The sequence below is a fragment of the Coffea arabica genome, chromosome 3e (assembly GCF_036785885.1).
Source record: "Coffea arabica cultivar ET-39 chromosome 3e, Coffea Arabica ET-39 HiFi, whole genome shotgun sequence".
In the NCBI taxonomy this organism is placed as follows: Eukaryota; Viridiplantae; Streptophyta; class Magnoliopsida; order Gentianales; family Rubiaceae; genus Coffea; species Coffea arabica.
The window spans coordinates 3433890-3460676 of NC_092315.1; the positions used below are offsets into that span (position 1 = coordinate 3433890).

Consider the following 26787-nt stretch of genomic DNA (forward strand, 5'->3'; position numbering starts at 1 on the left):
ATTAGCAGGTCAGGTCTCGCACTCCGTTACTGAAGCGAATCGTCTCATGTTGTAGGCCAAAAAATTGCCATGCATGTTTGTGGCTTTTGAGTCTCCATTGAAAACACATATGCTCGATCGGGCGATGGGAGGGGCTCCCGTGTTACAAGGATTTTAGAACTTAGCCTTGCTAGTTGAATATTTAAGTAGGACTACCGTAACATCATCACGAATACATTAACTTAAAAAGGGGAATAAAAAAAAAAGCTCTAGACACATTTAAAACATTATGTACTTATATAAGATTTTTTTTAAAAAAAAAAATCACACGAGTGTCTAAATTCAAGAGGTAAAAGTACTTAACAAGTTAGGAATAAGGTGATAGATTAGTTAGAAATTAAGAAAATTAGTGATTAATAGGAACTTGTAACTTTAAAAATCACGGTGTCTATAATTTTTCTATTTTTCATTTAAGTAAACCATTAAATATCGAGTGCTGCATTTGGCATATATAATATATCATCTTGAATTTGAGTTGAAATTTGAAAGTATTGATGACCTTGTAAGGATTTACGGGGTGATATTAAACTTGGGAGGAATATATTTAATTTGAGAAAGATCTTGAAAGGACATATCCTAATTTTCTTAAGAATCTATTTGAAAATCTTCATGCCTAAAAGGTCAACTTCAAAGTAGCATTGGCCGAGGTGGGCAGACGCCTGCCCATCCTACCTCCTCTAGATTCTTGACAGCCTTGACAGCCTATCTTTGTCTCCTCAGCAATTGCAAATAATACACACACTACCGAAGGAAAATCACGGTCCAACCCAAAAGACATGCTGACTTTCAGGCCACACCGAGAACCTTAAGTAGTATATACACATCACTCACAACCAATGTGGGATTGAAGAAAGGGGGAGGGGAAACACCTAGACTATCTTTGTCTCAGTAGAGTCTTTCAGTGGCATGTTTCGGTCCTCTTCCCCATTACTTAGAAAAAGTGAGCCACCAGTTCAGGTACAAGATACTATCATTACCCTGCCCAAGGGGGGAGTACCCTTCCCTCTGGGGGTAGAATGGTGGGGATAGCGGATCAAAAACTATGGAACTTGGGTGTCGGTCTTTTGTCGAAATGGAATGGCTTTTCTTTTTATTTACTGCTATAATCGATAATGCTACTTTTTTTAAATATTTTCATAAGAGCCTTCTAAAATTTTATAATTTGTAAAAAAGTCCATCATTAGTATTAACTTAAAACTAGCTATTGACGGCTATTCATCTTCCAACATATAAAACAAAACAACGGCAAAACCACAGCAACCTTTTATACAAACTTCCTGCTGATTCATTCGGTCAAAAAAACTTTGCGATTATCGTTCAAGAAATTTAAACAAGAATCCAGTGCAAGAAGTACAACAAGCAAATCAAGATAGTGATTATCTTTGAAACAATTTAGACAAAAACCCATACAAAAAGTATTGTAAGTTTTTTTCTTATTTTTTTTTATTTATGTCGATGACTTATAATATGGTATCAATATAGTTTAAATACTAATGGTGGATAAAGGAATTAATTAAGTGCCATTCTTATAAGGAGAATTGAAGAGGACCCATTGTTTAAGACACTAAGAATGAAGTGGTCTTTTCAGCAATTACCATAAGGTGTCTGGTGATGATCTTGTTTTCCTTTATTCACTACCAATTGCTAATTTTCACTGCACATGCAATTTGCTGACTCCAATGTTCATTTACTAGTTTGAGAGGTCAATAATTTCCCGACAAAATAAGATGCAAATATTATGTCTAGGGGGGCAAAGGCAAACGGCTTTTCATCTGGGCGGGGTGGCAGGTAATTGAAAGTGCGACGGATCACCGAAATGGGTTTTTTTTTTTTTTTTTTAACGTGGAATGAGTGAAAAAAGGCTGGAACAGGACACGTGGTGAGTGGAGGACTAGGGAATATGTGATCAAGCTTTTATGAAGATTTGCCAAATAAGAGGATTTGCACTTTTTTTGTAACTTTAACAATATTTAATTAGCATTATTATGGCCATTTGGCCTTTTAAAGGCAAAAGGGGCGTTACTTGTAGCAACTTTTGGCCATTCTGCTGTTCACCATTTTTGAAGTTGACATGTACCAAGCAAAGCCTAACAACATTGGATATTCTGTGGAGGGATCAAACGAGTTAATTTGCATTAAAATTCTTTTCTTTTTTTCCTTTTTTGTTCCAGAAAAAGTAAATTCCACACATTCTTCTATAAAAATTACCGAATTTTAGAACGATAAATTAACCAACATGATATTTCCAAGTCAACAATACATATTTTCCTTTCCAGTTTTCAAGTTTGCTTTGCTTAAAAGAAATTTATACCGATCAAGAATACGGTTTATAAGTTGGATTAATCCTTGATGACAACTATGCAAAAGTTGAATTTCAAATTCAACTTTTGCACGCGTCATGAATCAAACGGTGATAGTGTATACACTGTCAGTCAGTGTATATAAGATTTACTCTTATAAGTTTGTCCTTTTATATGTTACTCGAGTTGGAGTTGTTTTGAATTAATTAATGGCTGTGAAATGTGTTTCATGCGAGCATTAATGAACTTGTGATATTGGTGGTCATATTCTTGAGGTGGAGAGATTATCCAATCGTTAGTACTCTCACTTTTATAAAGAAGTGAGGAATATCCCTTTTTCTTCCATACCATAATTGGATGAAGGAAAGAGATCGCCATATTCCACATTACTTTCTGCGAAAACAACTCTGGAATGATTGCTTCAAGATAAAAAGGAAAAAGAACTCTAGAATGATGGCGTAAACTTTGCACAAGAATGGTTTCTAATTCGCGTTCGATGGCTGTCACGCGGGGTAATTGTACTTGAGAGTGTTTAACGGAGTTACTATATTTATTTACTGGATGCTGCTGTAATAATTTGGACAACGATTCTGATCACTCTTAGATGACGATGGACTGCACTACGAGGCAAACCGATCACTACTAATTAAAGAACGGTATTAATTTGTCCTCCTCCCAAAGAAAATATTGGTGCAAGAATGAGGAAACCCCACAGATGCTTACATGTCTAATAGACCACAAATTTTGAGTTATGTTAACTGTGACAAAATCATATGAATCAAGCAAATGTCCAAAGCAATGTCAGCTTATGTGGTGAGGGTAGTATTCAGGGTAGAAACATCTGGTAAGAGAAATGTCGAGGTCATTTCCAGATTCCTAATTCAAGCATGGGGTGGCAACGCCACAATCGTGTGATTGAAAGAAACGAATGTTTTTTTTTGGTTGTCCGCCCAGTATCCGAAGCTTTGCCCCAACTAATCCGGACCCGATCCGCGTCACGCACCTGGCTATGGTGGGTGAGTTTCCCAACAGGGGTGTTTGCGTACACTAGGACTCGAACACGAGACCTGCTTAAGCAAATCCGAGCCGCTTACCACTCGAACCAACCCCTGTTGGTAAAGAATCAATGTTAATCACCTCAAACAACAAGACAAGATAAGGCCATTTTCCATGTCTTTTTGGTTTTTTGCTTTTGCGAATTGTTTCACTCGTTCGATGAGAAGAATATTGGATGGAGTTTGACCGAATTTATAAATCAGATCCCTGTCATTTGAGTTGCAAGCTGCAAGTATATAGTCTAGATATGCACAATGCCATATATGGTACCTTACATTTTAGGTGTACAAGGTGGTAACACGAAATATCTGCAACCATGCATGTAGCTCTTTGCCACTAGGCCGTCCATTCCTCAGGGTAATCCGCAATCAAATGCCGTATTTCATATGATCATGGTTCAAAGATTCGGCCGAGTCGTCACCAGAAGGGGACTTTTCATTCCGATATCGGGACAGGATGACTTTTACATAATGGATCGTTGAGACGTTTCTGAGACGGATAGAAACAACCGAGTCACTTCGAGTTATTCCGAATCATCTCGAATCAATTCAAATTTTTATTATTTTTACTAATTTTATTATTATTTTTATTTATCTTTTTTTTACAATTTTTAAAATATTAAATATTTTAAAAGCTTTGCGTCTCTCGAAACCGTAACTGATATGCTAAAACCAACGTAGAACGGTCCATGCCGCAACCGCGACCACGGCTTTGAACCATGATATTATCGATTCACTTTTTGGCTTGTATATTTTGCCAAATGAAATAATTGACAACTGACTATGTCAGAGCCCCTTATATTAACCAGTAGTTTTCCTGTACATTGTATCCGCCAAGAAAAAACTAGAAGAAAAAAAAAGGTTTTACAAGGAAAAGTAGCAATCATACAAGGCACCACTATGGTCAATAATTGAAGGCTGGTGATGTACTAATACAACTCGAGATGGGAGCGTGAAAGTTGAATAACAAACAGACCATGTGAACCATATTCTTCTTCCAGATGTGGGAGGTACTGTTGCATACGATCGTTGGAATCTGGAACTTATCCCAGGGGCCCTTTCAACATGAAGTTTCAGCAGAGCTTCTGCTGATAATTAGGTGATATTAATCCATAAATGAAAGAAGACCAAGTGAAAGGACTGAGATAGCACAAAAACCACACAAAGTTGGCAGAAGTAGCAAAACATTTTGCTTTTATGGAAGATTGTGGTGTCTGTATTCTGTAGACTATGGTGATAAAGAATAATGAATAGATTGATGTTGAAAGAGGTCAAAGCTTCAGCAAGATCATCAACAGAATTTTACCTGATAATCCAAGGTTTATTTCCAGTCCTAGCTTGCGAGCAAAATTCTCGAGTATAGTATAATGTTTTGGTCTTTCAAAGTTCAGAAGTCTTGCCTAATTAATTTCACAGATCTACATAGCCATCTCCTCTGTGTATTGAAAATGCCTAATGTTGGTTGACTTTTTACCAGCATATCAATGTGACAACAATCTAACGAGAGCGCTACATAAAGTTTCACCTTTATTGGAAACAAGACATCAGAAAGTGAAGGACATAAAAGATTCTGCTGCACTCTCTTTTCTCCCCTTATCTCACGCACAAATAATTGTCTGTAGACATTATCACGTTTCTTAAAGAAGATAACCTTAGATGAAATCATTGGAATGGGAAGAAACTACGAGCCATATTTCCAAGTGCTTGTGCGGTATACCTTAATATTATAAGGCGATAACTGTTGCGTGGAAGTGCAAGAAACATGGTGATTTTATCTTTCTTCTGCAAGTGTCTAACTTAAATCCATTGATGGAGATAAGCACTGAATATATACAAACTGCATGACTCAGAATCAAGAAAAACTAATGTGTAAAACAAGAAGAATAAGCACAGATGGCTTACCAAAAAAAAAAAACACGCGCGCCCACACACACACAGAGATGGGAAAAGAAAGTAGCAAATTCAGGTTGCATGTGTTTTGGATTTTGGTTAGGCATGGTTAGATAGTGATGAGAATTTGGCATCAAGATGAGCAAACCTAGGTGATTGTAATCTTCTCTTCAATGTTTTTGGTGAGGAAAAAAAGAAAATGAAAGCACTTTATTTTATGGGGCTCGCTGACTAGCTTTCGTTCAGTCCTCTTGAGTGGCTTTGCTTTGGGATCGTGTCATTGAATGCTAGTCCTGGACCAGTCATGGCTGCTTCCTGCATGTATGGGATATTTCTTCTGTTAGGCCAAGTATACGACTTTGTCATAGAGCCTGCGGTCAGAACTTGGCAAATAACTCGAGAATGCTTGCAGTCCATCGAGTCAAGTGGCAAAAGTTCTAAGAAGAAGATACTACATCTACATGAAATAAATCAGGTGTCTTAACTGAAGTTTGGGGTGGAAGTACTGGTGTTACAAAACAATTAGTAATCAGAGACCAGTAGATGCCATCTCATATCCGGACTTTAATACTACCTGGAAAATTGAAGTTATAAAGCTGGAAATACAGGATATTTTTTTGCTCTAGGAATATAGCCTCTTAAGCTAGTGCAATGGTACCATATTGCTGTTGGATAGTTGAATAGACCTAAATAATCAGGCATTTCCGGACTTGTTTCGATTTTGTGAAACAGGCATTTCTAGCCCAACGGATCTTCTGTCTCACATCCTGTGCCACTCTCTGTGTCACTTTTTATTATATTGTTATTTCTCCTACATAAACATCACGTTTTAGTTCTTTTTTGTTTCCTTAAGATCCATAAACAGCACTTTGTAATGGACTCTCCGTTATGCTACTTTAGAACCGATTTTAAAAAGCTCTGGCAATTGAAAAGATGCCCAGGTTGTGTTCTCAGGCAATTGAAAAGATGCCCAATTAAAAATTTTATTTTACAGAATGTGATAAACATTTTAAACGATTTTTCCATTACAATTACTAGCAGCGACCATAATAAAGTTGCAAGATAGGGAACTCATAACGGGCTTGTCCCAAAAAACATGTCCATACGTAATACTTGGCCCAATGAAAGTGTCCTCAAAACAGAGCACAAAAATTAAACCCATATCCCGGATATAATAGGCTTGTTTGTTTGTCCCGTCAAACAGGCTGAACTTGTGCAAATAGATGGTTTAGTTAATTACTGAGCTTTGATTTAGTGACCACCAAATAGGACTAAGTCCCTCTTTGGATTGTAGGTTGGAAATTTGAACTTCACGTGCAATAATAAAAATTCAAAAGAGGTACTAGAGCGTCCATTTGATCTAGTTTTTTTAAACTCCTCCTCCTCCTTTTAGATTAGAATAGTGGCCCAAAAAAAAAAGATGGTTTAGTTTTTTTTGGCAAAATCCTAGTATAATTAGATGTGATCCTGTTTGGATTGCAAGTTTTTAAAATTTTTTGTAAAAAAAATATTATTGCGATATAATATATGTAAAATAAAAAAAATTGATTGAGAAATATGTTAAGCCAACATTTTTTTTTACCAAAATTCATAATCCAAACAAGGTTTTCTATTTTTTTTCCATTATTTATTTTCTAGCAAACTTTCTTTGCTACCAACATAAGGTATGCACCTAGTCAAAAGCTACAGTTGCTTCTTCTTGCCTCTATTTCTCTCCATTTTCCGAACTTCAAGTTTTATCTTGTGTGACAAAAAAAATCAGAACATTCTTTTTCTTGTCAAATATCGTTAACTTTGAGAATTAGGTCCTAAATAATTGATGCAAACTGGTCTTGCATGAACCTTTTTTTGCACCCTTGTACAGTCAACAAAAACAAAGAAATGGCTCTCTGCTGTCGTGATCATGTGTTGTTTAGACAGCCATAGGTCCATAACAATTCTCTTTCCTTATATCTTTTCCAACATCTTTTCCGAACTAATAAAAATATAAACATAATGCAGATTGACCTAACTGCTTAGTGAAGTGACAAATTTGGATGTGCGGAACAATAATAGGAAGACAAAGGACTGATATCGTCCTGGTCGAAGTATCACAAAGCCCATCAACAAATTCCATCTCACAAAAATCTGCTGTTTCCTAGCAATTATTTTCCTTCCATTTTGAGCTAGTTTGCTCCGGACGAGAGGGCACCTGTCGTGTGTGGGGGTGTGTGCGTTTAAAGTTGCCTTTTGTTTCTGTTACAAGCATTTGATACGGGCTTATTGGAACCTGAGACCCATGTAGGGTTTGCAAAGCCAATAAAGGTCACTGATCGTTCACCTTTTTTCTGTTAATATCCAAAAATTCTTGACAGAGAAGTACAATCTTTCAACTAACTACCTGTTAGAGTTTTTGAATAATTTTTGAAGCAAATGCATGTTCATCTGGATGCTTGAAAAGTTGTGTTTTTTGTCGAATTCCATTTATGTATAAATTATGAACGAGTTCATTATATGTATAAACTCGCAATATGAATAAATTCATGTTTAAAAAAAAAAAAAAAAAAAATTTCCTGCAGTAGAGGTGTAGGATTTAAGAAGCGAAAAAGAGCAGAAAAATTTTAACCCAAAATATCTAATTTCTTGGATTTCAACCACTACAAGAAAACCGGCTTTTTGCAACGCTTTTGCTGTGGCACAAGGAGAAAGTGCGGTAAATAAGCAGCAAATTTCAATTTGTGCTGCAAATTTCACAACGGTTCCTAATTTTTACATAAAAACGACATAGTTTTAATAAAATTTATAAAAAATAGTTTCCTAGCACAATCCACGTATCGATTCATTGTAAAAAGGTATCGATAAGCCCCCAAAAGCAGGAAGGGGTCAACCTTAGTACAAATAAAACCAAACGACAACAGACACAACACAAGTCCCCCCGCTCTCTGGCCCCTGGCGTCATCACATCAGACTCCACCCACAAACAAATACTTAGTACTAACAAAAACTCCAACACAAAAATTTTAAAAAGCCAAATCCACCCACTTACTCCATTTCCTTTTCAGTTCTCTCCGTTCTTCTTGGCCGTTTCCGGTAAACCTCCTTTTACTTCACTACTGCAACTTTCCATCTTCATCTTCTCCACAAGATCTCGCTCAAATCACCAAAACTGCACCGCGCACTTCACACACTGCTTTTTTACGCGCGTATCTGCTTCAAATATAGCAGAAATCAAAAGCTCTTACGCCATCACTATTACAGAGAAAAAGGTAAAAATTCTTCCATATGATTTTCGATTTCTATGTTTTTTTCCCTCGTATGTCTTTGAGACTTGCACTCTTCTGTGTTGCATATATATTAATAACCCTAGGATCTTAACTGAATTTCGGTTAATAAGATTTGGCACAAAACCCTAATTTGATTGGGCAAAGTAATTGGTCCTCCGTTGATTCTGAATTTTGTCAACCACAGTTGTCGAAATTCCTACAGCTGAAAGCTCGAACAAATTGACCCAACCATTTGAGTCATTGACTTCAAAAATTAGGTCTCGCGGCAACTAGAAGAGTCTGCCCCACTACAGCCCCTGTTCGTTGATATTGGTGTGTTCATGTAAGTGTTTCTTGTAATTTAATGTAATGCGGCTTATGAATCTGCATCCTTCATTTATTTGCTTTGAAATGTGGATCTGGCTGACGGTCAGGAAGGATTCGCGAATTGCTTCTTGACGATTTGCCCCATTTATTTGCTTTGAACTTCTGTTTCTGTTTGTGTTTGCTAGCGGGTGTGTTCTACTGTTTTCAACAAAGCAACCTTGATAGCTTCAGCTTGTTGTTGGACTTGATAGCCTGTTGCTCTTTCCCTGAATGCCCATCCCATAGTGTTTCTGTCACCTCCCGTGACTAGTGTTTAACTGAAAAATGTTGGGAATCTAATAGCTAGAAAAGTCCTCCATTTCTTGAAAAAGTTTAGTGGGACACGAATTAGGAATTGTTGTAGATTTTGGGTGCGTGGGCCAGGAAATGTAATTGTTTTAACAATTCTTTGACAATGTATACTAACTTGCAAGCAGTAAACTTTCCTTCCTGGCCTGGCATGAAGTTGAAAACTGCTAACATCTCCAGCAATATATAAAACCTCTTGTCACATAAAGCTGAAGGGCTTCTCATCACAAAGTCTGCATTCCCTTGTACCCCGGGTGTTTACTACCTTAGGCCACTTTTCCTAACACGTGAGATTTTTCTCCTTTCATGAATTTGTGGATCATCATGGTGTGCAATCTGCAGAAAACTAATATCCTTCTCCAGTTGACTCAAAAGGTAATGATTGCAATAGATAGCCCAATGACATACAATTTACCTTTTTCTTTATATTATCATCTTACTCCCTTGTTAAGATATCAATTCTCCAAAGAAAAAGGTTATTTATATAAATTCCTCTACTAGTCATAAGTTGACAGGCTCGCCAAGATTGAATAGCTCAGAGTTAGAACGTTTAGAGTCTTTTACTGAATTTGGCTTAAATTCTCCTTTAGCCATTGACGTAAATCATGTGGTACAGAGCCTCTGTTTTTTCATCTAAACAATTACTTATGTGGTATGAACTGATTTACATATTGTTCTCAGTTCAAATTTTGTCATTACCCATTAAAAAGTGAAAATTGTCACGGTCATAAGTATAGAACGGGCTAATTTCTCCTTGTATTGTTGAAGCAAACAAAGATCAAGAAAGTGTGGTCTTGACACGGGTTATTTCTGCTTATATATATATATATATATTTTTTTTTTCTGTGTGTCCGGGCTCAAAAATTTTTTTGAGAAAAAGAACCACTATACACCATAGCCTCACAAACAGAAGCCCCATTGTAATAGAAGGATTCTTTTTTGTTATATATATGTTTGAGAAAAAGAACAAATACACAATAGCATTAATTAGTACAACCATTATTATTTTTATCTGCCTAGCAATTGTAGCTTGCTAGCAATTAAATGTTCTACCAAGTTGCAATTAGGAATTTGTAAGACAATCTAGCTCCCCTGATTTATCTATGTTTTTTTTTCTTGCAAACAGAACACTGGTTTGCATATTGACATAAATTCACCACATTCTTTTGGCATTGAGAAGTTGGGTTAACTGTTAACATCGCATTTCACTATGAGCATAGCAAACTGGGATGCACATGCTGCACTTTATTTTTTATTTTTTATTTTTTTTGCATGTTAATAAATTTGCTATTTTTCAATTCTGTTTATAAGGTCTCTTTTCTTGCCTTCTCAATCTTGTTTCTTGTAGAATGGATGATAGGTCTTGGATCTTTATTGAAGACCGAGTCAATAATCCATACTTTGAAAAGTGTCTGAGTGACTTCCTTAAATTTGCCTACAAAAAGAAGGAGGTTGGGAGTAGAATATATTGCCCATGTAGGCGATGTAAAAACTCAGAACGAAGAAAGGAAGAAACTGTGCGTGCACATGTAACAATGAAGGGGTTTTTGACCACTTATACAAATTGGATTTATCATGGTGAAGATCCATGGGACTTCAATCAAGAAAATATGAACAATGGAGTGTTTAGGCGCATTGAAAATGATGACATGAATGAATTGATACACGAAACACTTGGAAGAACACTTGAAGAGAATTCTAACATAAATTTAGAAGAACTTAGAGGAGCCTGTGATGAAGAGACTAATAAGTTTTTTAAGTTGCTGAAGCATGCCGAAACAGAGTTATACCCTGGATGTAAAAATTTTACTCTTCTATCATTTGTCATCAAGTTGTTGCATGTCAAGGCATGTATTTATTGTCACATCTCTTTTGCTTTTGAATTAAATTCTAGTGCTATTATGATTTTGATGTGTTGTTAACTACCTTTTTCTGTTTTGTACATAATTAGAAGCAAAGCAAGATTAATAGCAAGAATCGAAAAAAACAAAAGATGCCACATCGAACAGGGCGAAAAGATCATGTGAACCTCAGGGAAGAGGTATATTAAATTCTAATGCTTATGTTTCTAGCAATTTTTTCTGGAACATAGTCTTATTTAGAAATATTAACACTTTAGTTTGTACATTGAATATGTGGCAGCTTCGGATTAAAACTGGAAAAGAGCCTTCGAAACTAGACGTTTTTATTCATTCAAGACAAGGAAAACAAATGGATGAGTTGACTTCACAAACAATTGTAAGAATAGCTTTTAGTCACTTTTTATTGGTTTTACTTCATAAATAATTCTTTCTTCTGTCTGTTTTTCAATTTAGGCAACTATGAATGAGGAAATACAAAAACTGCCAGAGACATCCAGGGATGATAATTTTGTGAAAGATATACTCTATGAAAATATTCTTGGACCTGAAAAACCAGGTCGTCTTCGAACTTATGGGGTAGGTGCGACTCCAAAAGACGTGTATAGGATGTCAGATAACATGAATGATGGACAAAAGAAAGCATTTGAGGATGCAGTGAATGAGAAAGTGGAAATCATACGTGGTGAACTACGAGAAGAAATGAATTCGAAATTGGCAGATTTTAAGGAGGAGTTGATTGCTCAATTTGAAGCAAGAATGGTTTGGGATAACTATTTTGTTAAATATTATAGTTTTTGTAATTTTTTTATTGCTTTAGTTACTATTGGTCTTTGTTCTTCCAGAGGGCATCCACATGTGACTTGGCATCACTCCAAAGAAGAGAAATGAATGCAGCAAAACAATCTCAAATTTCGGACTCATTAGAGGTTGTCTATTAATTCATACAATTCGATTTTGTGTTCAAACTCTCTAAAATATCAGCAGCTATGGCCTGATTTTCTTTTCTTCACACTTTGTTGATAATGTAACAGGTTGGTGATAGAATGAACAGGGAAGTTGGAACAAATGATGCTGAAATGTACAAGGAAGTTGGAACAAATGATGCTGAAATAAACAAGTGTGAAATGAATAAAAAAGTTTCTTCAATTGCTGATATTCTTGAGGTATAGTATGCGTACTTTGAGTTGGTCCTTCTATAGAAGACCAATTTTGCTGAGTTCCTTGTTGATATTGAATTGTGCATGACTTCCTTGTTGATGACTATTTGTGCATGAGCTCCTTGTTGATATTTAATTGACTAGTCTTTTGTTATATCAGAACCATCATACAAAGAAGAAAAGGAGCAGGACTACTTGCAAACGACTTGCTTGAGGTACTGGAAAAGTTTCTGGAAATAACTCTATTCTGTCAAGTTTTCCAAATGTTGAACAATTTGATGGATTGGTATGAACTACGAAGAATCCCCCATGTTTCCTTAGGGAACTTTTTAGCGTACGAGTGGCCTAAGACTTTCTGGTACACTAGCATACTCAGGCAGCCAGCTAGCGTAGCTACCAAGCTAGGCAGTGTCTTGGTAATTCAAGATATCAATGTCCAAGAGTGGGGAAAATGGGATAATGACTGTCTAAACTTTGTACCAAGAGTTCTGTCCACTCAGGCATTTAAGAGATAATAGTTTTTTTTTTAGTGCATTTGAAATTGTGTAAATTTGAAATGTGTTATTGTACACTCCAAAAACAAAAATAACTATCTGGAAAACTCCATAATCCAAGCAGAGCCATATAATCAAAGACAAATACATTGCAAAAGTAAAATTGCTGACCTTTATAATCCACCATAAAAGCTGAGTTAAAAGGGTGCAATAGATTCTTGAGTTAGTCTCGAGTGGAAAGTGATCATTGTTAGGAATATGTCATTTTCACGAGAAAAACTTTTGCTCCTGTTCGTGTCTTTCCAACTAAGAAAATGATCAGTGCTGTTAACTAAAAACCTGCTTTTTATGTTGCATCTACGAAAAGAACAGAGTCATTATGGACTTTGAGTTTGAGTTACACACAGTTAATCAGAGACAGCATGGTTATTGGTTTGGCAAGTCAAGGTGTCTCGGAAATCCTGGCTTGGCTAGTACTGATCAAGAACAGATTTGATTGCTGAATTTCTTGGATCTCCACCAAGATTTTGTGAAAGCAACTCTCACTCTTGTGCATGTGTTCGTGAGCCTACTTTTTTGCCTTAATTAACATATTAAACTTGGCAAGTCGCACATATGAATGATGCCATGGATTGCTGCCTTTATTCCATTCACAGTTCTTGAAAGCAACTCTCATGGTTCTGCATCTGTGTTTGTGACCATACACTTTTTTGGGTCTTCCACATACTTAAATTAGTTGTACTTCTTTAATTCAGCATGTACTTTATAATAGTAACTGTTTGCCCCTTTTCAGTGTCTGTGAAAAGGTTGAATTACAAATTCCGTTTCAGTATCTATTGTTATATTAACGTTTTCTTCATGCTTAATGGGTTGGGGTTATATGAGCAGGGGACTAATAGAATACACTTTGCAGCCCTGGACTTGATGGTACATTGGAAGCATGCGGATTGGGAGATATGAAGATGTTTTTGAGAGATGTATGATAAAGTGTTGTACTTTTGAAGACAAGCACATTTTGGAATATATGAAATATCTTGTAATTGGAGCGAACAATATTAAATGATAAAGTTTGTAGAATTTGACTAAAACAATGTATGGTATTTTATTCTAGTGTATTGTGGAACTATATTTTGTTATAATATTCGATTTTAGGATATTTGAGCATGATAATTATTGTACCATGAAAAATTTGATTTCTGGTCTTTATATTGGTGACTTTTTTGCGACGCAAGTTTTTGTCGCATGACATTGTGGATATTTTGTAGCGCATTTTTTGTGCCGCAAGTAGAGTGATGCAAATGCATGCGACATGTTGAAAAATTGTGTCGTTTTCTTTTGTAACGGCTACTTTTGTGACACAATTTAATTCCGTCGCATTTGTGCCGCAAAAAGGTTTTCGCGGCGGTTTTTGGACTTTTTGCAGCATATTTCTGGCGTCGTGAAAAGTCAGTTTTCTTGTAGTGAACCTTAGCCACTAACAAATTCATGATTTATATAAATATATAGTATGTAAAAATTCTTTGTATAAATTCATAGTTTCTCCCAAAGGAATTCAATAATTAAAGTTGTTAACTCTTCATGAATATTTCTCAAACATTATATAAAGGTCAAACGGTTCATGGTTTGTGGCAAAAACTCTATTATCCCATTTCACTAAATTTACTTGTAAAAGCAAGTCATTCTTATTCGAGTGGCTTAAGAAACAAGTGCAAGTTATCTTGAGCATTGTTATATCATTTTATCCTCGAGTATTTCTCCTTCTACTACACTTAGTAAGAGACAAATACACCCTTAAAAAGGGTGTATCTAATGCGCGACTCGGTTGCATAATCTTCAAAGTTCTTGCAAGTTTTTGAATTCCCTTTATTCCTATAGTAACGTTTCTAACACTACCAGGAGGGAATATCATAACAAATTGTTGCATTAATATTGTATGGCTATTTTTAAGCTCAGATTGACATTAAGAGCTGTTTTGTATTTGGTTTGTAATGAATGCCATAGGTGAAATTCAGCAATGCCTAGATTGATGCAGTTTTTGCAACATTTAGCTATTTGAGTCTCATATTGACTACCATGAAGAAGTGACCTCAAAAAGGAGGTAGCATGGTACGAACAATATTCCAAGCCTTTCCAGGAGTAGTCTTTATTGCAATTTCCTTGAATCTATTGATGCAAGCTCTTTATCCATATCGCTCACATTCTGTAATATGGTCATCTTTTGCATGGTGATGCCCCACCTAGGCTTGAGTATATGAAGTTGTGTGTTTGACATTTTAGCCTTCGTAGAGGACCCAATGGCTTAGAATTTTATATTTAGAGTTTGAGTTACGGTGAGGTGTAATGCTTTGTGTTGTGTGATTAGGTAAGTCTCGGGCAGTATTAGTACAGTTTATTCTACTACACCCACTTGATCCCAGAAAGGGGTGAAAGAATGTAAATAGGAAGTAGTCAACCATTGCAGAAGATAGCTGAATTTGAATCGCTAATAAAGGGCTGAGTGTGAGATCACAATTCATAGAGAATATTCCATAAGATGGCACAGGAGTTCAAAACCTAGGGCTCTCTTAAAATTGTCCTGAAGTCCAAATCTGTTTCTGACTTTCACTCTTTACTCCTGATGCTGTTACACGAAGATAAGGCTCCAAAAATTGGCTTTGCTTTCAAGTGGAAGTAGAAATTTCAAGTCCCAACTCTCAAGTGCTTTTTCTTCTCAAAGCAGACAAAGCAAGCGTAACATGTTAGTTTAGATCTGACATTAGAAGACTGCTGTTTTCACCCTGATATAGCTGCACAGGACTCCTTAGATATCAGTCTAATATCAACTCAACAAGCCACAACAGTAACTAAAACATTAAGCTCCTTCAATTATGTGAAAATGAAGCAGTGACCTTACTGATATTGCAGAACAGCACCTTCAGCCTGAGTTACTTCAGATATTCTTGGTGGAGGCAAGTTCATTGGTCGAAATATGAATTTGCTTGTAAGTTATAATTGCACTCGACGTAGTCCAACTAGAGATATTAAGAACTAAGAAGATAACAAAGTAAATGTTTGAATATTGTAGTATTTTACTTGCTTTAGATGAATTGTTTACTTGCATACATGGACATGCAAGGGGAACTTGTTTGCGTGCTACGTAGTTCAGAAAACTTCCGCTGGGTTCTGGATTTGATTTGTGAAGATTATAGTTAGTACTCCCACAATGGACTATTTAACTGGCCTCTTGTCATAAATCAAGTCAACCAACATCATGTTGGCAGGCTTATGAAACTTCACGGGGGCAGGGGACGGGGGATTTTTTGTTTTTTTGGTGGTTGTCACCGTAGAATGGGGAAGCAAACGAGCCGAGTCAAATCAAAATTTGGCTTAATCAAGTCGAGTCTTAACTTAGTTTTATAAAACTCGAACTCGAGGTCAACAAACTCAAAATGTAAAACTTGAGTTCGAGTTCAACTCAAATTCGAGCTTAAATAAATAAATAAAAATTATTTTATTTTTAAAAAATAAATAAAATAATAATTTTTTTAACAAATAATAAAATATTAGGAATATATATATATAATTTTACTATTAAAATAAAAATAATATATATATATATATAAATATATAATCGAATCGACTCGTGAGCTAATGAGTTAAATATCTTTGACCTCGAACTCGAGTTGCTCGCAAGCGGATCGATTCGTTTGTAACTCTACCGTAGAGTATCAAATTTCTAGCACCTTATAAAAGATAAATTTTTTGAGGATGAAAACTTCAAACAATAAATTTCAATGAACAACTACAATATTTTACACTTGCAGTTTCCTTACATTGAGAACTCAGCAGCAGATTAATCTGTGTTTAAATAAACACGGAGTTTATAGACATGGAAAACAATTTAACTCGAAATTTTAAGAAAAATATACATATATCTCAAAATCATACTCACGAATAACGACATTGAACTGTGAATTAGTTGTGTCAGCAACATTTCATGTCTTATCAGTCTCTGTCTGACCAGCATTGTTATTTAGCATTCTGTTTTAAGCTTGAATGATTTTCCAGTTGACTTCATGCAATTAGTACCGGATACCTTTATGGTGGGAACGGGTTGACCGTGCCTATGGTAGGAAGGCCTCTAGAGGCCGACACGTGTTGCAGGTGGATGGATTGCAGACGGAGACGTTTAGCCGTGGAATCGTGCGTGGAGATGCAACGTTAACATGTTGTCCGCTGCTGCAAGTTAACAGCAGAGGTTCGTACAGCCGTTTGCGTTTTCCAACGCAGTTTGGTGGGCCGGGGCAGTGTAATTGCAACTCAGAACCACTGCTCATTTATACATTTGCAAATCTACCCGTTAGCAAGGGGAAAATGCTGCCAAGGCCCTGGGCAAAAAATTATGCGTAAAGAACGAACCGAAGTTTGAACAAATAATAAATGTAAACCGCGCATGCGAGCGGGATAATAACTTGGAAGAAGGAAAAGCAGAGGAGAGGTATCCGTACTACTCCCTCCATCGTACTTTGATAGTCCAATTTTGCTCTTGCGCCTGTCCCAAATTCTAATACATTTTTCAATTGAATTGAAAAATTTAGTTGTATTTAAATTTTCGTAAAATAGCCTTATTAAATGTAAGTTGTTGTTACTATATACCCACTTTATATAATGAGAGTTGATTCTTTTTTTACCATTAATTGAAGTTTTCATAAAGTTGTAATGTAATTAATGTGATGGTATTTTAGGAAAAAAGTTACTTAAATTGATTGTTCGAACAAAATTAACTGCTTTTTCTTAGACCGTGCGAAAAACAAATTTGAACAGTAAATGTGGGACGGAGGGTGTAGTTTCGAGACAACGGCTCCAAACACTACCTTTATGGTAGGAAACCTTTGAGCAATCGTAACGTAGGCAGACCCGTAACAGGTGTATTTGTAAAATGAGGAGTTGACGCTCTGTTATCTTGCAGTGGTAACACCCGTGCAGATAAACAAAACAAGACGTATGCGGATGCAGGCCTTTTTCCCCTCCAATTGCTGCGTTTAATGTGCAGTGTTTCCCCACTGCTTTAATACATTTTTAAAAATTGTGAAACTATAGTTTTGTAATAAAATTAATAATAACATACCAACAACAAATACCCATGACATAAATATACTAAGCAATTACAAAAATATTTATGATTATGCACATGTAGTTTAGAATTTGCTCCCAAACACCGTGGAACTAAATTTTTCATTAAATTTGAAGACAGTACGGAAAAAAGACTGATTAATGAAAATACGATGTTAAAAAATTTTGAATTCACCGTCACAAAACATGAATTGGTGGGCAATACCAAAAAGCAGGGTACTTTAATCATATAATGAAGCAAAGTCATAAATTTGAAGGCAAAGTTTTCATTAATAAAAATGCCAGCTCTTCACCGCTTTGTTATCAGGCGTCCGATGTATGAGGAAAGTGGCAATAATTAATGTGGTAATTTATTCGGTTTATATAAGTTTTAAAATTCTTTTTGAGTTTCGACAAAAAAAAAATGAAAAATGTGTAAGACAAAGCACAAAAGTCAATTTGATTGGTGTGTTAGGGGAAAGAATAGCAGATATGTAATGTACATGTATTTGACGTTCAAAATACTGCAGTGATGTTTGTGAAAAACACCGTAAAAAACATGTAATTAAAATGGAACCAATTTTGATTATTTAAAATACCCAATATGTGAATGTGTTTTAACTGATATCCATTGATATGCTAAAGCATCGTTATCCCACGAAATACCAGCACCTTAACACCCATTTTTTCCATAAACAAATTTATTGATGACATAAAATAAAACTATACCCATTTTCCAATAAATGGGTATTTCTTTGAAATACCCAGTGTATTATTGAAAAACGGTTTTATTTCTATTTCATCCAATTAATAAATTGTTTATGGGAAAATGGATAGTATGTTGTTGTAATAGATAAAGCCATAAAGAGGTGAGGTTGTATTCGAAAACAAGTACATTAAAATTTAATCGGGTTAAAGAAGTTGTATTCGGAATAATGGGTTTTAAAGAGATGAAATTTGATGAAAAAATGATACTTTACGATATGAATGAATAACAGTTGAAACACATTCACAGACTTGGTATTTCAAATCACAGTATTCATTATTTAAAATACCAAATTTGGGAAAGTATTTGAACTGTTATCCAATGGTTTCGTAAAATAATATTTTTGGTGAAATAGCAGTTCTTGAACAGCTCTTTTGCCACAAACAAAATAATGTATCGGAATAAAAAAATCCGTCATCCAATAAAACACCAGCTCTTTATGGCTTTTATGTATTACAAGAACAGAGTACCCATTTTCCCATAAAACAGCAGCTTTTTATGGCTTTTATCTATTACAAGAACAGAGTATCCATTTTGTTACATAAAAAAAGTTATTTAATGGATGAAATAAAAAAAACCCATTTTGTAAGACAAAGAACAAAAGTCAATTTGATTGGTGTGTTAGGGGAAAGAATATCAGATATGTAATGTACCTGTATTTGACGTTCAAAATACTGCAGTGATGTTTGTGAAAAACACCGTAAAAAACATGTAATTATAATGGAACCAATTTTGATTATTTAAAATACCCAATATGTGAATGTGTTTTAACTGATATCCATTGATATGCTAAAGCATCGTTATCCCACGAAATACCAGCACCTTAACACCCATTTTTTCCATAAACAAATTTATTGATGACATAAAATAAAACTATACCCATTTTCCAATAAATGGGTATTTCTTTGAAATACCTAGTGTATTATTGGAAAACGGTTTTACTTCTATTTTATCCAATAAATAAATTTGTTTATGGGAAAATGGATAGTATGTTGTTGTAATAGATAAAGCCATAAAGAGGTGGGGTTGTATTCGAAAACAAGTACATTAAAATATAATCGGGTTAAAGAAGTTGTATTCGGAATAATGGGTTTTAAAGAGATGAAATTTGATGAAAAAATGATACTTTACGATATGAATGAATAACAGTTGAAACACATTCACAGACTTGGTATTTCAAATCACAGTATTCATTATTTAAAATACCAAATTTGGGAAAGTATTTGAACTGTTATCCAATGGTTTCGTAAAATAATATTTTTGGTGAAATAGCAGTTCTTGAACAGCTCTTTTGTCTATTATATGAACCTGGAACGACATTTTGAAATAGCGTTTGTCTATTATATGAACCTGGAACGACATTTTGTTTCGCATGATTTTTTTTTGCATACATATTTCCGCTGTATATGATTTTGTTTTCCATACATATTATAAGTGTATATTAGTATAAATGTATAAATTAATATATATATTAATATTATGTAGCAATGTATTTGTATAATTAGTATAAATGTATATACGTGTTAATATTATGTATAAATGTATAATTAATATTATGTATATTAATATAAATGTATAAATGTATATAATACATAATATAAATGTACATTTACATGTATAAGTGTATATTATTAAAAACATATAAATTATAAATCAATATTATAAAAATGTATAAATTAATATATTATAAATATATATTAATATTATGTACAAATGTATTAATATAATTAATATAAATGTATACATGCATTAATATTATGTATAAAGGTAAAATTAATATTTTGTATATTAATGTAAATGTATAAATGTATTATATTAGATATTATACATAATATAAATGTCTATTATAAATATACATAAATATTTATATATTATGTATAAATGTACATTTATATAAATGTGTAATATATTATATATTATATTATCTAATATTTATGCAAATATATTATAAATATATAAAAATATACTACAAATAAAATAAAAAATTTGTAATCTGTATGTATAAATATATAATATTACAAATGTATAAAATATATAATACACATTAATATTGAATTTAATTTATGCATAATATACATATTAATATATATTATGAAACAAATTTTAGTAAATATATTTATTAATTTATATATAAATAAATGTATTTCTATAAATATATATTATTTATTTCAATTCATATAATATATATAATATTATACATAATTGAACTAAATATATTCACATTGATATAATATATATAATATACATAGTTGAAATATACCTATTCAAATACATCATTGAAATATACAAATTGAAATATATTAAAATATAATTCAAATATACATATTAAAATACATAATTCAAATTTAGAAATTTAAATATACTTACTACAATTCACAAAATTTATTGCACGAATGCCGTAAATACAGGGTGTTTTATTGCAAACCTGATTAAAATTTTGTTCCCGTAAACAAAATTTTCCACCCCTACAACGGGTACTCAGTTCTTATAAGCTATAAACAGTTACTGTTTTATTCGAAATCGGTTTATTTTACTTTCTCCGCCACATACATTTTCAAATGGAAAACGGGGTTCTCTGTTCCTATAATGGAGCAAAGTCGTAAAAAGCTAGTGTTCGACTGAACACCGGTGTTAATTTTTTTTTTATCCGATAAATAAATTGTGTTATGCAAAAAAAATTAAAAGGCTACTCTATTCTTATAATGCTGGATAAGCCATAAAAAGCTAGTGTTTTACGACAAAATGGATTTATTATATTTTTATCCCAAAAACAATATGGTATGTCGAAACACGGACACTGTGTTCCATTAACGGACGAAAGCCATCAACAGCTACTGTTTTATTGAAAAACAGGCTGGTTTTTTTTTCCGGATAAATAACCAGCCGTTATGCAAACAGAGCGTACTCTGTTCTTATACTAGTGCAAAGCCATAAAGAGATGGTGTTTTACGACAAAATGGAATTATTTCATTTAATTTCCTAAATAAAGCGGTTTATGCAAATACGGGTACTTTGTTCGTATTACGGAAGAAAGCCGTCAATAGCTGCTGTGTTATTGCAAACGGGTTTTTTTTTTCATTTTATCCAAAACCTACTTTTTTAATGCAAAAATTGGGTACTTTGTTCCTATAATGCGGGAAAGCCATAAAGAGCAAGTGTTTTATTGTAAAACCGGTTTATTTTGCTTAATCCACCATTTACATTTTTTAAACGTCCAAAAGCGGTTTTAGAGATGAGGTGTTTCATGCAAACTTGGTACTTTACCATGCCAATGGATAACATTTCAAACACAATCAAAGGTTTGGTATTTTAATTAACAAACATTCGGTTCCGCTTGGCTTACATACTTTTCTGGGTACTTTTCAAAAACAGCACTCTAGTCCTTCGATCGTGAAATACAAGCCCTGTACATTTCGGCATTTCCTTTCCCTTTTACACAAATCCTTTTGACTTAAGTGCTTTCCAATCACTAATTTTCATTAATATGTTTACATTGCAACAAACAATTTAATTCCGCATAAATTGCAAAAAATTAGTATCTCAACTATTGGGACTTTGCTGATTCTTTGGAGGTCTGATAACAAAGCCGTTGAGAGCTGGTATTTTTATTACCGACACCTTTTTTCCGTAAATGGACTGCTTTCTATGATTTTCCTTTACTAAATGTCAAAGTACCGCCATTTAACCACCATAAATATATCTCTTTGTTCAGAACTTTAAACAATAATGCTATTAACCTGTATCTTTCCCTTTCAGACCAAGTTTTTTGACTTGTCCATTTTTTCTGCGGCGCGGACAAAATTCTTCGGTTACTTTCCTATAAAACTTTTACACAAAAAATTTATATATGCATAAATTTTTTGTGTAAAAAAACTAATTTATTCACATACGATCGACTATTTATCCAAGTATATTAAAACTCCACACTAAGTAACGTACTCAATTTTAATCATGAATACAACACTTTTCTGTTATTTCAAATAACAAAAAAAAACTGCTTCGCATAAGTTTTTTTTCATAACTGCTGTGCGCTAATCATTCTTTCTTTCTTCAAATTTCTGAACCTTCTTTACGCACATTTTTTGTCCAAGGCATTTGCAGCATTTTTGCTGCAGTAAAGGGTACATTTGCAAATACAATAAATGCCTCTCATTCTAACCTGTAATAAGACATCTTGTCCCAACCCAGGACGATAGTACGGAACTCTGTGTGCTTTGTTTGCTTCATTCCGCACGCTGTCTGCTTCATTTCCTCTCCACGCGCTCACCATCACTGTAACGTCTCCGTTTGGACCGTTTTGCCCCCAACACGTGTCGCTCCCTGCCACCATTCCTACCATAGGCAGGTTCCCACCATAAAGGTATCCAATTAATTAGTACCTACTTCCTTGAACCTGCAATTAGAGATGGAAAAAGTTATGAATCATAAGATACACTATAACACCTCGGTAGGATAACCAAATTGCAATATTGGCGAAGGCTTCCAATGTCTTTTGACTCTTACCGATAGTTCAGATGTGATTGCCAAATGGGATTGTCCTGCTTACCTCAAGTCCAACCAGAGATCTGCAGTAATTGGTGTTAGTCAGCATCGTACTGGTGGATCCACACTCGCTGTCTTTGAGGGAAATAGATGATCTGTCAAGCTTTATTGACCAAGGATATTGATAATTCTGAGCAGCAGAACCAACATGTGACGATGATCTCTGCATTCTGACAGCCCTTGGTACATTTCTTCCTTCAATTGATGGCCTACGCCTGCTTGGTTGTCTCTCAAATGATTCAGGCCGTTGCTTGGGTGCGCTATGTGATCGCACTTTAGCCCTTGAAGATTCTGTATTGGCCATGTAACTTGGATAGAATGGATACTCGTTATACAATGAATCTCCATATTCTGATCGTGCATAAGAAAATGCACCTTTTGAAGGGTCAGGTTTCGATATAGCAGAGCAGTACTGAGGGCTGCTTTGTGCTGTACCCAAGGAGTATTCCTCAAAATGACCACTACATGCTCTTGGACTCAGATCAGTTATAGCTGATGGTGATGGTGTGATCTGTTCTTGGTTTGAATAAGCTCTATGAGTCGAAATCCTATGATCCGTTCTTTCTGTCTGCCCATTGTTTGAATAACTATTCCTACTTTTTGTGCTTCCCTTTGAGTCACCAATATCCATCTCCACAATTTTTATGTTCTCTTCCATTCCTTTTTCAAAATCCTGCAAGTGTATATTGGCAGATTAGATTTTTCTTTCAAAATTCAGTAGACAAACTTCAAGAAGGTGAATGTGATCTCTGTACTACAAATGTTTATGTTCCTTCTGGTTCCAATGTTTTATAATTCCCACTTGTCACATTACCAGTGTATTTTCAAGAAAATAACATGTATTGGAATACAAATAGTTTTGTTGATGTAAATGCCATTCCAGACTTCCAGTCCACTCATTTGAATTTGTTAATGCAGATGAATCTGACAGATATTTATAAATGACATGATTGGTGGATCACAGGTGAATTGGAGACTTACTTGATATGATTGACTGAATCTATTTTCCTGCGTGGATTTTCTATGATGAAATTGCTTCAGATTGTTGGGTTTTGATTCCTGAGCCATTTGGATCCTTTGAGCTCGAGCTCTAGCCTGAACAGTGACCAAAGCTTGCATGCACCTGAGGGTAGCCGTTGCCTGTTTTCTCACCAAATGTCCCCTCGCCAATGCTTGCAACTTCACCAATCCTTTCAATGCATTTAAAGCTTTTCTTGCCTGGAAAAAGAACACCAATGGAATATTTCAAAATCTTCAAATTTTGGACAACTAGAAAAGGAAAAGTAGAAAAAATGCAGGAACAAGTAACATAAGATTTTGCATACCAAATAAGCTCGAAAGACAGATTGAATCTTGATGGCTGCAGCCTCTTCAATTGCAGAGGTTCTCCCCGATGCCGCAGCAGTCAATTGAATCACAGCGGCAGCAACCTTTGCCGCTGCAGCTGCTGCATCAGCAGCTGCGGCCGTGGCAACTGCGACTGCCAAGGCATGTTTGTTCTGATCAGCGTCTGCTTCCAGGAATGCCTGTTGAGATGGTGGTGTTGTGGCCATCATATCCGTTGAATTGGAGTCCTTCTGGCCTGGTGCAGTGGCTGATGACCTTCGAAAACTCCATCTTCTCTTTTCTTTGGGAGTCGTCGGTGGGATTGTTATTGGTGTTGTCGGAATCTGTTCAGCGGAAATTGAAGGCGGCTGAAGATTGCCCGTATTCTTCACCTTCTCCTTGTCTTTCTCTCTCTCTTTATCCTTCTTTCCCGTTAAGAAGTTTCTTATCCACTTGCCAGTCTTCCCCATCTCTGTCACAATCTTCAAAACCACCATACAACTGAAGCCCAGACAGTGATATATGAAACTCCAAGGATTTAAGTCTATTCTTCTCTCTGCCTCTGCCTGTGCTGACTCCTGAATGATCAGTATCTATCACCAAAATGATGGCCTTTATTATTGGCAGTAGTATTTAATTGCTGCACGTTTTGACAGACTTGTTTTTCACTGTCACATATTGTCTTTGTTTCTCTGCATTGCTGTATCTTGTAACCACCACTCTTTCTTAATGTAATCAAACCATTAAGTTTTGTTTATTGTTAATAGAGTTTAGGTGGTTAATGATTCAAGAAAAGAAACAGTGAGGAATCCCCCTCCCCAAATGGATCCACTCTTGCTGTATCGGAATATATTCCTTACCTTGCCCCTTCATAGAGGTCTTCCTTTTTTGTGCCGAATACCAACTTAGACCATGGAAAAACTCTCCTTTTAATGACGTGAACTAGGGCAATTTTGAACTTTTACTTCCAAGTGTTATTGTTGGGAGGGTTATGGAGGATCAGAAGCCATGTGAAAATGTGTCATGGAACATGCAGAGCCCGTGTAATATACTCATGCAAGGGTGGAAGGATTTATCCCACTTGTCTTCAAGGGGTTTATGAATCCATTTTGGTCATGGGGTTCAGCTGTTTCAAATCCCATTGCAGGGTTTGAGGGCCCACAAATTAGGGTATGACCCTGTTGGGAGGGGTGCCCTGTTGGACCTGCACATGGTAATCCTCTCCTTACCTAGGCTTTTACTCTCCGCATCTCCTTTATTTCCAAGCTTTCATGATGCCAGGAAGGAAGGCTACCCCAATCCCAAGACTCTGGGGTTTGAAATATCAAATAAGTCATGTCACCCTCATTCTATCCATAATCTATCTCTTATTTTGTAATATCCCACATAGGGACGGAGAAGGCAAAGGGAATGGAATATAGCATCCGATCCATGGAATTAGTGATAATTTTAGATTAATCATTTTGAATTCATGATTTCAGTTCAAAAAGATATTGGTCTAGTTCGGCGGTGCGGGGCGTTGCTAATAGTACTAGAATGAATCTCGCATGATCTCTACACAAGATGAGTTTAGGACCAAATAATGTTATGGTTCTAACTGTACAAAAGAGTACAAGAAACATGCATAGGGCGAGGTTGTGATCAAGTGGTGTTATAGTTCACCTCTAAAACCCGTACGAACCAATTTTAGAATCTGCACACGATTAATTGGATAGTTTGACTTGGTATGGTTTACCTCTAAAATCCATACGAATCACTTTTAGAATCCATACATGATTAAGTGGATAGTCTGAATTATAACGGACTTTGCAAGGACGCAAAGTTTTAAAAGTGGGAAGAGTGTAATATCTCACGACTAAATGGACAGTTTGAATACAAAGTTCTAAAGGTAAGGAGAGTGTAATATCCCACGACTAGGTGGACAGTTTGAATTATAACGGATTTTGCAAGAACGCAAAGTTTTAAAACTAGGGAGAATATAATATCCCATATCCGGACGGAGAAGGGAAAGGGAATGTAATATAACGTTTAGCCTATCTGGTAATTGATAATTTTGGATTAACCATTTTAAACCCGTGGTTTCAGTTAAAAACGAAATTGGATCTGTCTGATGGGCACAAGGACCCTGATTCCAATTCCACGTTTATTTCAAAATTCTCCTGCTTGAGGTTTGGTAGAATTGGACAAACAACTTATCTAGTTTTGAAATTGTAGTAGTATCATTCTCTTCTGGATTTTTTTTTTTTTGGTCAAATTTTTCTCTTCTAGATCGATTGCTCCTTTTTTTTTTCTTCTTCTTCTTCTTCTTCTTCTTCTTCTTTTGTTGGATAGAAACATCTCGCTTCATG

General features: G+C 35.1%; 2 protein-coding genes across 7 annotated transcripts; one reads left to right on the plus strand and one right to left on the minus strand.

Moving 5' to 3' along the window:
• Positions 1-8200: 8200 nt before the first annotated feature.
• LOC113737811 (uncharacterized) lies at positions 8201-13878 on the plus strand. 5 transcript variants are annotated; one of them, XM_072084368.1, is made up of 10 exons: positions 8202-8529; positions 8732-8869; positions 9544-9576; positions 11153-11242; positions 11344-11439; positions 11517-11822; positions 11906-11989; positions 12095-12226; positions 12381-12435; positions 13628-13878. In XM_072084368.1, exons 4-9 carry the CDS (start codon positions 11195-11197, stop codon positions 12432-12434), a joined length of 720 nt encoding a protein of 239 aa, XP_071940469.1. In that variant the 5' UTR covers positions 8202-8529; positions 8732-8869; positions 9544-9576; positions 11153-11194; the 3' UTR covers position 12435; positions 13628-13878. The 5 variants fall into 5 exon arrangements, with proteins under 5 accessions (XP_027120782.2, XP_071940467.1, XP_071940469.1 ...); XM_027264981.2 differs by having other exon boundaries at positions 8201-8529; positions 8732-9576; positions 13603-13878; XM_072084366.1 differs by having other exon boundaries at positions 8201-8529; positions 8732-9576.
• An 8629-nt stretch (positions 13879-22507) lies between these two features.
• On the minus strand, positions 22508-25314 carry LOC113736981 (protein IQ-DOMAIN 19). Of its 2 annotated transcripts, none has more exons than XM_027264218.2 (4): positions 24439-25314; positions 24095-24331; positions 23118-23786; positions 22508-22964 (listed from the first exon to the last, which is right to left on the minus strand). In XM_027264218.2, exons 1-4 carry the CDS (start codon positions 24934-24936, stop codon positions 22944-22946), a joined length of 1425 nt encoding a protein of 474 aa, XP_027120019.1. In that variant the 5' UTR covers positions 24937-25314; the 3' UTR covers positions 22508-22943. The 2 variants fall into 2 exon arrangements, with proteins under 2 accessions (XP_027120019.1, XP_027120018.1); XM_027264217.2 differs by having other exon boundaries at positions 23075-23786.
• Positions 25315-26787: the final 1473 nt, after the last annotated feature.

What these genes read in the sequence shown, in the direction of transcription:
- LOC113737811 (XM_027264981.2), top strand. Translation starts at nt 9,508, where the DNA reads ATGAATTTGTGGATCATCATGGTGTGCAATCTGCAGAAAACTAATATC. An exon ending in TTCTCCAGTTGACTCAAAAG is followed by an intron (nt 9,577 to 11,152) that starts GTAATGATTGCA and finishes GTACATAATTAG; the next exon opens with AAGCAAAGCAAGATTAATAG. An exon ending in CAATTGCTGATATTCTTGAG is followed by an intron (nt 12,227 to 12,380) that starts GTATAGTATGCG and finishes TTGTTATATCAG; the next exon opens with AACCATCATACAAAGAAGAA.
- LOC113736981 (XM_027264217.2), bottom strand. Translation starts at nt 24,936, where the DNA reads ATGGTGGTTTTGAAGATTGTGACAGAGATGGGGAAGACTGGCAAGTGG. An exon ending in CTGTCTTTCGAGCTTATTTG is followed by an intron (nt 24,332 to 24,438) that starts GTATGCAAAATC and finishes TTCTTTTTCCAG; the next exon opens with GCAAGAAAAGCTTTAAATGC. An exon ending in GATTCAGTCAATCATATCAA is followed by an intron (nt 23,787 to 24,094) that starts GTAAGTCTCCAA and finishes ATACACTTGCAG; the next exon opens with GATTTTGAAAAAGGAATGGA.